This window comes from Lutra lutra, chromosome 7, assembly GCF_902655055.1.
Source record: "Lutra lutra chromosome 7, mLutLut1.2, whole genome shotgun sequence".
NCBI lineage: Eukaryota > Metazoa > Chordata > Mammalia > Carnivora > Mustelidae > Lutra > Lutra lutra.
Window position 1 is genome coordinate 148,165,551 of NC_062284.1, and position 15,250 is coordinate 148,180,800.

General features: G+C 41.9%; 1 gene segment (V, D, J or C); it reads left to right on the forward strand.

Annotated features, from left to right (window-relative positions):
* The first annotated feature begins 2,228 nt into the window (after window positions 1–2,228).
* Window positions 2,229–14,687, forward strand: LOC125104234 (immunoglobulin heavy variable 3-23-like). The segment is given in 3 exon segments: window positions 2,229–2,341; window positions 2,443–2,769; window positions 14,677–14,687. Coding segments are annotated over 3 exon segments (375 nt in total).
* The last annotated feature ends 563 nt before the right edge of the window (window positions 14,688–15,250 follow it).

Below are 15,250 nucleotides of genomic sequence, written 5' to 3' on the forward strand. Positions count from 1 at the left end.
GCTGATATCCAGGATCTATAAAGAACTCCTCAAACTCAACACACACAAAACAGATAATCATGTCAAAAAATGGGCAGAAGACATGAACAGACACTTCTCCAGTGGAGACAAACAAATTGCTAACAGACATATAAAAAAAATGTTCATCATCACTAGCCATCAGGGAGATTCAAATCAAAACCACATTGAGATACCACCTTACACCAGTTAGAATGGCCAAAATTAGCAAGACAGTGAGCAACATGTGTTGGAGAGGATGTGGAGAAAGGGGAACCCTCTTACACTGTTGGTGGGAATGCAAGTTGGTGCAGCCACTTTAGAAAACAGTGTGGAGAAACCTTAGGAAATTAAAAATAGAGCTTCCCTATGACCCTGCAATTGCACTACTGGGTATTTACCCCAAAGATACAGATGTAGTGAAAAGAAGGGCCATCTGTACCCCAATGTTCATAGCAGCAATGGCCACGGTTGCCAAACTGTGGAAAGAACCAAGATGCCCTTCAATGGATGAATGGATAAGGAAGATGGGGTCCATATACACTATGGAGTATTATGCCTCCATCAGAAAGGATGAATACCCAACTTTTGTAGCAACATGGACGGGACTGGAAGAGATTATGCTGAGTGAAATATGTCAAGCAGAGAGAGTCAGTTATCATATGGTTTCACCTACTTGTGGAGCATAGAAAATAACACAGAGGATATGGGGAGATGGCGAGGAGAAGGGAATTGGGGAAATTGGAGAGGGAGGAAAACCATGAGAGACTGTGGGGTCTGAGAAAGAAACTGAGGGTTTTGGTGGGGTGAGGGGTGGGAGGTTCGGTGAGCCTGGTTTGGGATATTACGGAGGGCATGTACTGCATGGAGTACCGGGTGTGGTGCATAAGCAATGAATTGTGGAACATTGAAAAAGAATAAAATAATGTATGCATAAACATGCAAACAAATAAGTAAATAAGAAAGAAAGAAGAAAGAAAGAAAGAAAGAAAGAAAGAAAGAAAGAAAGAAAGAAAGAAAGAAAGACGGGAAATTATTACCAGCAACCTTATGTCAATGATTTAAGCATCCTGGAAAAATGGACACCTTCCTTGAAAGTTACAAACTACCAGACTGAAATAGGAAGAAACATACAATCAGAATATACAAATAACCATCAAGGAAATTGATGCCCTAATCAACTGGTGTAGTACGACCATCTGGGGATGCTCACAAACACCAGGGGTTCTCAGGAACCATGGAGCCCATGGTCCAGGGCAATGATTGGTTGAAGGATGTCTTCTCTCAAGGGTTTACAGCTCCATGCTCTGCGAACTTTTTCCTGACACAAACACAGTAAGTGATTTGGAAAAGTTGGTGAAACACAGAAGTGTCTTCCTTTCTTGGAATCGATCATAATATGAAAATTCAAAAATATGCAAAGTGCAAAGTAATTTGGAAAACTTTAACTGTATGATCTTGACAAAAATTTTGAGATTAGAAACACAATAATCTCCATTTTATAGATGAGTTTCCCTAAATAACAACATCCATTGTGTTCTCAGTGATTCTGAGTTTTATTGTTTACTAATTATTCTACCATTTAATTTTTATTGAGACTATCTACGGATGAGTATAGAAAGATCAATTGTAAATGTTCCTTTTGGTTGTTGAAAACCCGCAGTGTTTCCATCATCTCTGTGATTCTCCGTCTAGGATTCTCAGTGTCTCCATGTTTCTGAGACAGAAAAAGGTGGTATTGACCCATCAGTCTATTTGGGAATCATGAATCTCAGGAAGACTGCAAACTTCACTACATATGGCCAACCCTGACCTGGAGGTGGTGCAGGGGAACTGGCAGGTCCCATGTTGGGGATTTCAGGCCCAGACACAGGCTCACTCTCACCTGTTGTGTGCTCTTGGATATTCAGAAAGCCCACCTGTTATCCGGTGCGTAACGATCCACCTGTATAAGTGGTGATAAATTGTCACCTTACTCACATGATTGGAGGATGTAAGTGGAAATAAAAAATATAATGGTTGTTATGTAATGACAATATCAAAATGAGAAAGAACAATGTTGTGGAAGATACCATGTCTATAAAATTCTGCCAGGATCCTCCCACCTGCTTGGAGTGTCTGACGTCTTGAGGATGCTACCTGCCAAATTTCCTTTATAGTGAGAGGACATGCAAATAGGACCCTCCCTCTTATAATTAAAATAGCCCAGGCCAGATCATGCAGCTGGGAGAGGAGCCCCAGCCCTGGTGTTCTCAGGTGTTCCATTCACTGATAAGGACAGAACACAGAAAACTCACTATGGAGCTTGTGCTCAGCTGGGTTTTCCTTGTTGCAGTTTTAAAAGGTAATTCGTGGAGAACAAGAGACATTGAGTATGTGAATGGATAGGAAGGAGATAACCGTGGTATTTGACAGTTTCCTGACTAGAATGTCTTGTGTCTGCAGGTGCCCAGTGTGAGATGCAGTTGGTGGAGTCTGGGGGAGATCTGGTGAAGCCTGGGGGGTCCCTGAGACTCTCCTGTGCAGCCTCTGGTTTCTCCTTCAGTGGCTATGGAATGAGCTGGGTCCGCCAGGCACCGGGGAAGGGGCTAGAGTTGGTCTCAAATATTGATGCTGGTGGAGGTAGCACAAGCTACACAGACTCTGTGAAGGGCCGATTCACCATCTCCAGAGACAATGCAAAGAACACGCTGTATCTGCAGATGAACAGCCTAAGAACTGAGGACACGGCTGTGTATTTCTGTGCAAAAGGCACTGTGAAGGGACTCCAATGTGAGCCCAGACACAAACCTCATGGTATGACGGGATCTGATCACCAGGGGGTGCACACTACTCACCCTTTCTTTTTTAAGCCCTAGAAGCAGCTGCAGATGGAGGTTATGGGCAGATTTCCTGTCAGGGTCCAGTGTTTCCTCTCTATTTACAACTTTTTCCCCAGGGAACATCCCTGGGCATGTGATTCCATGCTTACCCCTTCCCTCTCTGACTTAAAAAATTAAAAGTTGGAGAACAACTGTAATAACAAGAACAAAAGTCTGTGTCACTTGCACTTGCTTTTTCCTGTCCCCCTAAATAGCAATGATTTTCAAACATCTCCATGCACATCATCTGACTATTTTCAGGATTCCCAGGTACAATCACTATGCATCAAGGGAGCACCTAGCTAAACATTCAAGCTTGCTAGAAACAGCCTAAAGTGCATGCAGGACATGAGGTTACAGAGGCATCAACAATCCAAAGAAGGGAAGTAAGAGTCCTGTGTGTTATTGTCTAGAAACATGCTCACAGCATCAATATTATTGACAGACTGGCAAAGCAGAGAGAAACACACCAGGACATGGTGTGGATGTGGAGTCTGAAGACCACAAAGAGACACACACAGACGACACAGGCACGAGTACATAAAACCTTCATCACCTTCACCATTATGTCTTCTGAGAGCAAGGAAGGCCTATCAGCAAGCCATAAATTCTTCATGAGTCAAGGAAGAACACTGTTTCACTGTGAGTGCTGTGGGTCAGTGGCAGGGATGGGGTCATGCTCATTGGAGGCCCTTCTGTAGGGCAATCTCCCACCTTCATCAAAGGAGGGAGAACTCAGGGGTTTTTGTTGGATTTCCCATATGTGAGGTGGGAGGAGAAGAGTGAGGAATGAAGGTCAAGGAGCTTGCGGGCAATAATCAAAGGATACTTTGTGATGACTGACTCCACTAAACGAGGATGAAAACTAGGAGAATAAACTAGAGAAATTGCCGTTCTAAATAGACAATGGGCCAAATCCTTGGAAAATGAGAAGAATTTCATAGGGAAGAAGCCCAAGTTATACAATCAAAGTAGAAGTGGACAAAGGTCTTATCCAGTGAGATTATGCTAAGTGAACTAAGTCAAGCAGAGAGAGTCAATTATCATATGGTTTCATTTATTTGTGGAGCATAACAAATAGCATGGAGGACAAGGGGAGTTAGAGAGGAGAAGGGAGTTGAGGGAAATTGGAAGAGGAGGTAAACCATTAGAGATTACGGACTTCGAAAAACAATCTTAATGGTTTGAAGGGTTGGGGAGTTGGAGGTTGGGGGAACCATGTGTTAGGTATTAGAGAGGCACGGATTGCATGGAGCACTGGGTGTGGTGCAAAAACAATGAATACTGTTACACTGAAAAGAAATAAAAACTAAAAACAACAACAACAACAACAACAACAACAACAACAACAACAAAAAGAGTCCAAGACCTGACGGATTCCCTGGGGAATTCTACCCAACTTTCAAAGAAGAAATAGCACCTGTTCTCCTGAAGCTGTTTCAAAAAATTGAAGCAGAAGCAAAACTTACAGACTCTTTCTATGAAGCCAGCATTACTCTGATCCCCAAACAAGGCAAAGGCCCTAACAAAAAAGGAGAATTTCAGACCAATATCACTGATGAATATGGAAGCTAAGATTCTCAACAAGATCCTAGCAAATAGGATCCAACAGCTCATTAAAAAGATTATGCACCATGACCAGGTGTGATTCATCCCTGGGTTACAAGGATGGTTGATTGTTCGCAAATCAATCAATGTGATAAAACAAATTAATAGGAGAAGAGAGAAGAACCACATGATCCTTTCAATTGATGCAGAAAAAGCATTTGACAAAATCCAGCATCCGTTCCTGATTAAAACGCTTCAAAGTATAGGGATAGAGGGAACATTCCTGAACTTCATAAAATCTATCCAGGAAAGACCCACAGCAAATATCATCCTCAATGGGAAAAAGCTTGCAGCCTTCCCGTTGAGATCAGGAACACGACAAGGATGCCCACAGTCACCGCTCTTGTTCCACATAGTATTAGAAGTCGTAGCAACAGCAATCAGACAACAAAGAGAAATAAAAAGTATCCAAATTGGCAATGAAGAAGTCAAACTCTCTCTCTTTGCAGATGACATGATTCTTTATATGGAGAACCCAAAAGACTCCACCCCCAACCTACTAGAACTCATACAGCAATTCAGTAACGTGGCAGGATTCAAAGTCAATGTACAGAAATCAGTGGCTTTCTTATACACTAACAATGAAAATACAGAAAGGGAAATTAGAGAATCGATTCCATTTACTATAGCACCAAGAACGATAAGATACCTGGGAATAAACCTAACCAAAGAGGTAAAGGATCTGTACTCGAGGAACTACAGAACACTCATGAAAGAAATTGAAGAAGACACAAAAAGATGGAAGACCATTCCATGCTCTTGGATTGGAAGAATAAACATTGTTAAAATGTCTATACTGCCTAGAGCAATCTGTACTTTCAATGTCATTCCAATCAAAATTCCACCAGTATTTTTCAAAGAAGCAAATAATCCTAAAATTTGGATTTTAGGAGCAAATAATCCTAAAATTTGTATGGAACCAGTAGAGACCACGAATCGCTAAGGAAATGTTGAAAAACAAAAATAAAACTGTGAGCATCACGTTACCTAATTTCAAGCTTTACTACAAAGCTGTGATCACCAAGACAGCATGGTAATGGCATAAAAACAGACACATAGACCAGTGGAGCAGAGTAGAGAGCCCAGATATGGACCCTCAACTCTATGGGCAAATAATCGACAAAACAGGAAAAAAATATATAGTGGAAAAAAGACAGTATCGTCAATAAATGGTCCTGGGAAAACTGGACAGCTATATGTAGAAGAATGAAACTCGACCATTTTCTTACACCGTACACAAAGATAAACTCAAAATGGATAAAAGACCTCAACGTGAGACAGGAATCCATCAGAATCCTAGAGGAGAACATAGGCAGTAACCTCTTCGATATCAGCCACAGCAACTTCTTTCAAGATATGTCTCCAAAGGCAAAGGAAACAAAAGGGAAAATGAACTTTTGGGACTTCATCAAGATCAAAAGTCTCTGCACAGCAAAGGAAATAGTCAAGAAAACAAAGAGGCAACCCACGGAATGGGAGAAGATATTTGCAAATGACAGTATAGGCAAAAGGTTGATATCCAGGATCTATAAAGAACTCCTCAAACTCAACACACACAAAACAGACAATCATATAAAAAATGGGCAGAAGATATAAACAGACACTTCTCCAATGAAAACATAGAAATGGCTATCAGACACATGAAAAAATGTTCATCATCACTAGCCATCAGGGAGATTCAAATCAAAACCACATTGAGATACCACCTTACACCAGTTAGAATGGCCAAAATTATCAAGACAGGAAACAACGTGTGTTGGAGAGGATGTGGAGAAAGGGGAGCCCTCTTACACTGTTGGTGGGAATGCAAGTTGGTGCAGCCACTTTGGAGAACAGTGTGGAGATTCCTCAGGAAATTAAAAATAGAGCTTCCCTATAACCCTCCAATTGCACTACTGGGTATTTACCCCAAAGATACAGATAGAGTGAAAAGAAGGGCCATCTGTACCCCAATGTTCATAGCAGCAATGGCTACGGTTGCCAAACTGTGGAAAGAACCAAGATGCCCTTCAATGGATGAATGGATAAGGAAGATGTGGTCCATATACACTATGGGGTATTATGCCTCCATCAGAAAGGATGAAACCCAACTTTTGTAGCAACATGGACGGGACTGGAAGAGATTATGCTGAGTGAAATAAGTCAAGCAGAGAGAGTCAATTATCATATGGTTTCACTTATTTGTGGAGCATAACAAATAGCATGGAGGACAAGGGGAGATGGAGAGGAGAAGGGTGTTGAGGGAAATTGGAAGGGGAGGTGAACCATGAGAGACTATGGACTCTGAAAAACAATCTGAGGGTTTTGAAGGGGCATGGGTGGGAGGTTGGGGGAACCAGGTGGTGGGTATTGGAGGGCACGGATTGCATGGAGCACTGGGTGTGGTGCAAAAACAATGAATACTGATATGCTGAAAATAAATTTAAAAATTTAAAAAAATGTGTAAGGTTGCCAAAAGTGGCATAACATGCATGCCTGACAGGAGGCTACAAGGGCATCAACAAACCAAAGCAAGAGATGAAATATCCCAGGTGGGGGTCACTGTCTTGAACCATGTTCACATCAATGTTAGTAGCACCGTGGGATACTGACAGACTCCCACCAGGACATGGTGTGGATGTGGAGTTGAAGATCACACACACACGTGTACACACACACACATGTGTATAAAACCATCATCACCTTCACAGTCGTGTCTATTGAGAGTAGGGCTGGTCTCTCAGCAAGACATAAATCCATAGAAGGATCCAGTGAAGGACACTGGCTCAGCTTTTGTACTGTGAGTCAGTGGCGGGGATGGGGCCCTGTTCATGAGAGGGGCTTTTGTGGAGTCAGACTCCCATCTGCATCAAAGGAGGGAGAACAGGTGATTTCTTGTTAGATTTTTCATCTGTGAGGCAGAAAGAAGAGAGAGAGGAATGAAGGTCAAGGACCTAGCAGGCAATAATGTGATGACTAATTCCACTAAACATGTGTGAACCTGAAAGAAGAAAAGAGGAAACTAACCATTCTAAGTATAAAATAGTATGAATCCTTGGAAAATTAGAATAATTTCCATAGAAGCCCCACAGTAAAAAGATAATGATAGAAGTAGACTGTTTTCTACCCAGTGTCTGCAGGGGGAGGTGTCCACTCCCCAAGATCACCAGGTGGTTCTGAAGGTCTTCTGTCCCCTGTGTGCACACAGAGACCAGAAGCTTCTACTGGATCCATGAGAATCCTCAGGTTGAGATGCTGGATTGGAGGGGCCTTCCACCTGCAGTGAATAACTAACTGATCCTTTAGTTGTTGCTGTCAGCTCAATGTGTGTGACCTCTACTATCACAGGGAAATCCTAATGACAATGTGATGGGATGAGGAGGAGGGGTCTCAGGGAACACTTAGGTCAGGAGACAGCAATCTCATGATGGTATTAGGGCCTTTACACACCAGGACTGGGAAAGACCCTTGCCTCCTAGCCCCATGTGAGGTGACAGGGAAAGGACACTCTAAGATGTGTAGCCTCTCCAGATACCAAATCTGTCTACACCTTGATATTCGACTTCCGAGACTACAGAAGAGAATGTGAGAAATAAGTGTGTGTTGTTTAAAGTCACTCAGTCTGTGTACCTTGTTACAGCAGCTGGAACAGATAAAGACATTAGTGACACATGAACCCAAGCACTGATGCTCCGGAGTTTCTCTGCTGCTTTTGTTGTGAAAAGTACCTGATAATTTCCTTCAATAAGGTTCAGAGTGGGTTTGTCACATGTTCCCTCTGACAGATATGACTAACCAGTTGACTACCCTAGGGCTCTGTGAAATGATGCAGTGGACACACACAAGGAGAACCTTGGTACAAGGGAGTCAGGGTTTCCTAGAGTTTCTGGAACTTTCATTTAAGGGTGATGATTTTTCAAACTTTCCAGAAGATGTGGATGTGATGACTCTGTGAGATTTGATTCTGATCATCACATTATAGAGTTGTGTTGTCTGAAAGCCCTGAGGGTTAAGCTCTTTTGTTCCCTAGTTCCTTTCAGGATTCTTTCCTTCTCTGTGTTGTGTTTTTTCAGTTTGACTATGATATGCCTTAGAGATTATCAGCTTTTGTTGAATTTAATGTGAATTCCCTGTTATTCCTGGATTTTCATGTCTGTGTCCTTCTGCATATTACAGAACTTTTCAGCTACTATCTTACAGAATAAACCTAATCCCTCCTTTTCTCTCTGTCCACCTCCAGAGACGCTTATGATACAAATATTATTATGTTTCAAAAAGTCCCTGAGTTCCCTAAGTCTACCTTTGTGGTCCATTATCTTGGAATCCATCATCTTCTCAGTCATTATTTTCTATAATTTTATCTTGTATACCACCAATTTGCTCCTCACCATCCATCCTTATATTTTTGGCCTCCACTTGGGATTGTGTCTTGGTTTTAGAGCTTGTTTGTTTGTTTGTTTTTAATTTGGACCTGATTCAGTTTTAGTTCATGTATCACTGAAGTAAGGGATTCTTAGTGTCTTCTAACCTTTTTTCAAGGCCAGCTAGTATACTTAAAGTCATCGCTTTAAATTCTAGTTCAGACTTCATATTTATGTTTGTATTGATTAAAAACCTGGGAATGAGATCTACATCTTATTCATTCTTCTAGGGTGAATTTTTCCATCCTCTCATTTCTTTTCAATATCTTCTTTTTTCAAATTTTATTTTAATTTTTCAGTGCTCCAATTATCGTTGTTTATGCACCACACCCAGTGCTCCATGCAATACACGTCCTCCAGAATGCCCCCCACCAGGCTCACCTAATGCCAGTACCCCCTACTCCAAAACCCTCTGTTTCTTTCTCAGAGTCCAGTTTCTCAGGATTCATCTCCCCCTCAATTTTCCCCAATTCTCTTCTGCTCACCTTCTCTCAAAATATCCGTGTTATTCTTTATACCCCACAAGTAAGTGAAACCATATGATAATTGATTCTCTCTCTGCTTGACTTATTTCACTCAGCATAATCTCCTCTTGATGTGTCCATGTTGATGCATATGTCGGATATTTATTCTTTATGATGGAGGCATAATATTCCATTGTATATATGAACCAAATCTTTATCCACTCGTCTATTAATGGGCATCTTGACTCTTTCCACAGTTTCGCAAATGTGGCCATTGCTGCTATGAACATTGGGTTAATGATGGCCCTTCTTTTCACTACATCTGTATCTTTGGGGTAAATACCCAATAGTGCAAATGCATGGTCATAGGGAAGCTCTATTTTTAATTTCTTGAGGAATCTCCACACTGTTCTCCAAAGTGGCTGCTCCAACTTGCATTCCCACCAACAGTGGAAGAGGGTTCCCCTTTCTACACACCCTCTCCAAAACACGTTGTTTACTGTCTTGTTAATATTGGCCATTCTAACTGGTGTAAAGTGGTATCTCAAAATGGTTTTGATTTGAATCTCCCTGATGGCCAGTGATGATGAACATTTTTTCATATGTTTGTTAGCCATTTGTATATCTTCATTGCAGAAGTGTCTGTTCATCCGTTCATTGTTTTTTTTTTTTTTTTTTTTGTTTGTTTGTTTGTTTGTTTCTGGAGAATAAAATAAGATGAGGGGAATAAATTAAGACATATAAATTGAGGATTTGTCATTATGAATGCTTCCTGAATAGAATATAGATCACAAAAAAAGAAAATATATATCAATGAAAAAATTAAAAATAGAAAAAATAAGAATGTGTATTTATAAAAATTAAACCTAAAAAATGAGGAGGAAGTAATATAAAACCTAAAGAAAGATGAATCAGAAAATAAATCAAAAATAAAAATTAAAAACTTAAGAATAAAAAGAAAGAAAGCTAAGCCTACTTCCCCGGGAACTGAAAGTGTGCCACACTCTATGATCATTAAACTTGCTGAGATGGAATTGTTCTGTGGATCTTCTGGGGAAGGTGCCTGCTATGATTACTCTCAGGGGGTTTGCCCTCATGGAAAGGCACATCTTGGGAGCAGGGGACAGGGCTTGCTGTAGGTGTGTCTGCCCTCCTCTAGGTGCCACTGTTTTGCTTTCTGATGGCACTGATGGGTAGGTTGAATATGGCATCTTCTCTCTAGGCAGAGGTTGAAATTTCACATAGACCCCACCTTTAGTGAGCCCTCACAGAAAAGCAATCAACCCCTTTCTCTCCAATGTTTCTGTCTGAAAACGATGTTCACCCTACCTGTGTCTGAGCTGCTGTATCTCAGGCACAAGATTGAGTTTCAAAACTTCTAGGGACTCCTATGGTGTGGACCCATGCTATTCCTCCAGGGGAGAGTCTCATACCTTTTTCCATTTGCCCGCAGGTCTCAGGAAAGAGGTCACATGACCAGATTGTGGTTCACTGTTTATGGCAAATCAGAGCAGAAAGCCTGCACTTAGACTCACTGTTCAACCAGGTTCCAGGCTCTTTGCCTAGCATCTGTGCGTCACAATGGTGCCACACATCCTTCTTGTGACTCAGCAGACCTCAGACCCCAGAATTCTGCCCCACTTTGCCACATCAGCACCTTTATGCCAGCCACATCCCCACAGTAGCACACTTCTAAAAGTTCAGATTTTGTGCTCTGCTGCTACAATATATTGATGTATCTTCCAGAAGCAGGCTCCATCCCTGATGTCACCCCCACAGTTATATCTGTCCCAAGACAACTCTCTGCACCTCCTACATAACAAAAGGAGGTCAGTTTTCTATTTGAAGACTAGAGGGTTTTGTTTTCTCAGACCTCTGATTGACTTCTTGGCTGCTCAGAATGACTTGATGACTACCTAGCTGTGTTCCAGAAATCCAATCATAGCGACCCCTTCTCCACCATCCTAACTACTACATCCCACATTTTCTTGTAGCAACGAGGGTGTGATCAATTCCTTCTTCTGTATATGCTGAAGTTTAAAGTTGAAATCCAGTGTTTTATTTCAGAATATCCCAATTTATTTCTCTCTTTGCTCTGATCCAGTTGTCTTATGGTTCACTTGCTCTTTGAATGAGCAAATCGATTAAATATTATGCAATTATTATATTATTTTGCATTAATGGTTGACATAGTTCATCCACCTACATAACCTCACTCACTAGGAGACTCAGAGAGGAATGCACCTCCTGGCAGTGAGCCCGGGGCCATGAGCAAGTAGTGAGGGCTGCTCCCCAAGGACAAGAATTGCAGGAATATTACTAGCACCACTCCATGTCTCTGAGCAGTGAACACAGGTGCATTTTGGATGTCATGGCCAGTTTGCAGTCTTCCTGATGCACAAGATGCATTCAGGGATGGAAACTGGGGGATGTGGAGACAGAACAGAGGTCCTGAACTCATCTAGAAAGGTCAAAGAATCTGAGCTGAGAAAATGAAAACAGAGGTAGATCAGAACTCCAACCTGAAGTTGAATTGGAATTGAATTTCCCTGCCACGTTTGTTGTCAAAAGTCCCTGTAAATCCTTCTAAGAGGTTGAAGGGTAGAATTTATTTATTATTTATCTATTTCTTTACTGCTCTCCCATTAGACTGAATTTACTAAGTGAAAGGCAAAGGACTTGGAACACTGAGAAAAATAAATTTTTTTCTTTCTTTTTTTAATCATTTTTTAATTTATTTTTAGCATAACAGTATTCTTTGTTTTTGTACCACACCCAGTGCTCCATGCAATCCATGCCCTCTCTCTGTTATCATCAGCACTTACAAGGAACAATGTGGGTTCACACCTCCTCTGTCCCAAAGCATGACATGGCTGCCAGGAGGCTCCATGTGGGGCAACACGGTCTTTCTTCCTGGTTGTGCAGTTCCTGAGGCATTCCCATTGGAGTTCCACTCCTTTGTTCTAAATACACTTTGTACAAAGAAACGGACAGAATCTGAAACAGAGATCATGTTTTCAGGAAAGCATAATGGTTCTTATTTTCCGATTAAAATAGAAAACCAGGAGGGTGGCAGAGTGGCAATAAATTTGCACTGTTTTGACAGAGACTACATTCTAGTCACAGTTAATACCCACAGTCAAGATCCACAATGGCTCAATGTAAGTAAGTTCTTGGGACAGTAGGAGACACACATGTGTCAAGCCTCCTAATGAGCCTCAGTAATGCAGGAAAACAATTCTCAACAAAAGGAGATTCCACACATGTCCAGTACACTCTGTAGCAATGTGGGCAGGTGTGGCTGCAGAAATGGGTCCTCTCTGTGCACTGGTGACAAGGAAAGAAGGCTCCTGGTTTGAGGCAAAGAGCAGCTGCTGTTCCCAGTGGTGACTGAAGCTCACAGCTGAGGTTAGCAGTGGAACTGAGTGAAGAATGTGGGAGTTATGGACATAGTCAGAGGCTGGCCACTTGACATAACATCCACAGGCTGGTGCTTGAGTCTTGGATTTGTTCGTACACAGGTTTCTTCTGCAGCAGGACAGCTCCTCAAGCTGTGCTTGCTCTTGGTGCCTCACGCTTTCCAATGACAGGTCTTTCTGAGCTTCTAACTTAACCTTCTCTGGTCCACCTCTTGCTGCCTTTGGTTCTCTTCTCCACAGCCAGCAGAAATGGTTCCTGAACAACATAGGAGCTCTTCTCACACACACACAGTTGGGGCGAGGGGTGGCTCAGTTGTTAAGCGTCTGCCTTCGGCTCGGGTCATGATCCCAGGGTCTTGGGATTGAGCCCTACATCAGGATTTCTGCTCGGTGAGGAGCCTGCTTCCTCCTCCTCCTCTCTCTCTCTCTCTCTCTCTCTCTGCCTGCCTCTCTGCCTGCTTGTGATCCCTCTCTGTCAAATAAATAAATAAAATCTTTAAAACACACACACACACACATACACACACACAGGACAATGGAACACAACAGAAAGCTTGGAAACTGATAGTCCTAGTACTTTTGCAAAGTTTATTCATTCATATATTAAAGGTATATTTAAACTTGGCTCTGATAGAATTCTTAATTATGAATGGGAATTTATATTATTGATGTCCTGTTCTAACATTTCTAAACAATAAATGCATTTTTAAAACATTTTATTTATTTATATTGACAGACAGAGATCACAAGTTGTCAGAGAGGCAGGCAGAGAGAGGGTAGTGGTGAAGCAGACTCCCTGGCCCACCAGAAAGCCTGATGGGGGTGCTAGATCCCAGGAATCCGGGATCATGACCTGAGCCAAAGGCATAGGCTTTAACCCACTAAGATGCCCAGGCACCCGATAAATGCATTTTTTAAACAAACAACAACAACAAAAAGAATATTCCATATTGCCAAAGTGCCATCTAAACGAAGTGATCCACAAACAATGCAATCTTTGTTTTTAACTTGTAAAGAATTGAACCTGAGTCTGGAGCTAACTATATACTCAGAGGATATGCAAATAGGGTCTTCCCTCCACTGAATAAAACAGCCCAGCCCAAACCATTCAGCTGGGAGAGGAGCCCCAGTCCTGGAATTTCCAGGTGTCCACATTAACTGATCAAGATAGAACACAGAGAACTCACCATGGAATTTGTGCTGGGCTGGGTTTTCCTTGTTGCTCTTTTAAAAGGTAATTTCTGGAAAACCAAACAAATTGAGGATGTGAGAGGATATGAGTGAGAGAAACCATGGGTGTGTGTGACAGATTCCTGACTGGGATGTCTTGTATCTACAGGTGTCCAGTGCGAGGTGCAGCTGGTGGAGTCTGGGGGAGACCTAGTGAAGCCTGGGGGATCCCTGAGACTCTCCTGTGCAGCCTCTGGATTCACCTTCAGTAACTATCACATGAGCTGGGTCCGCCAGGCTTCAGGGAAGGGACTGCAGTGGGTCGCAAGTATTAGCTATGATGGAAGTAACACATACTATGCAGACTCTGTGAAGGGCCGATTCACCATCTCCAGAGACAATGGCAAGAACACGCTGTATCTGCAGATGAACAGCCTGAGAGCCGAGGACACGGCCGTGTATTATTGTGCCACAGACACAGTGAGGGGACCTCAGTGTGAGCCCAGACACCAACCTCAAACTACAAGGGTATCAGACCAGCAGAAGGTGCACACTCCTCACCAATTCTGTCTTTAATCCCAGGAGCAGGTGCAGATGAAGTCTATGGCATATTTCCTGTCAGGGTCTGGGGTTTCCTCTCCAATAAGCAGTTTCCCCAAGGGAGCCTCCTTGACATTATTCTGTGCTTACCTATTCATTCTCTGACTTAGAAACTTACTTGTAACAGGAAGAAAAATATAATAACATGCAAAAAAAGAGTCAGTTACATTAGTTTCCTCTTGTCCTTAAATATCAATAAATTACAAATATCATGATGCGTGTCAATGAAACCCTCATAAGAATCACAATGGCACTCACTGTGGATCACAAGAACCTCAGCAGAGCCAGAAGGTCACACACACACACACACACACACACACACACACACACACACACACAGCAGTATAAAACCTCCACTGAAAAAATAAAAATAAATTTAAGAAAATAGTAGAAAACCTCTCTCACCATCCTGTAATTTCTCTGCAGAAAGGTGGTCCTAAGACAGAAATACACAGCATACAGGAAGACCTCAAGAAGGAAGAAAAATCTCAAATAAACAACCTGACATTACTTAAAGGTGCTAGCAAAAGAGCAGCAGCTGAATCCTAAATATAGCAGAAGGAAGGAAATAGCAAGATAAGAGCAGAAAGAGATTATATAGAAACTACGAAACACAGAACAGATCAAAGAAACCAGGAGCTGCATATTTTTTCTAACTCAATTAGCCAAGCTACAGGACATCATTGACTTTTGATATAATATTCAACGCTCCATCTGTTCAGTATAAAATC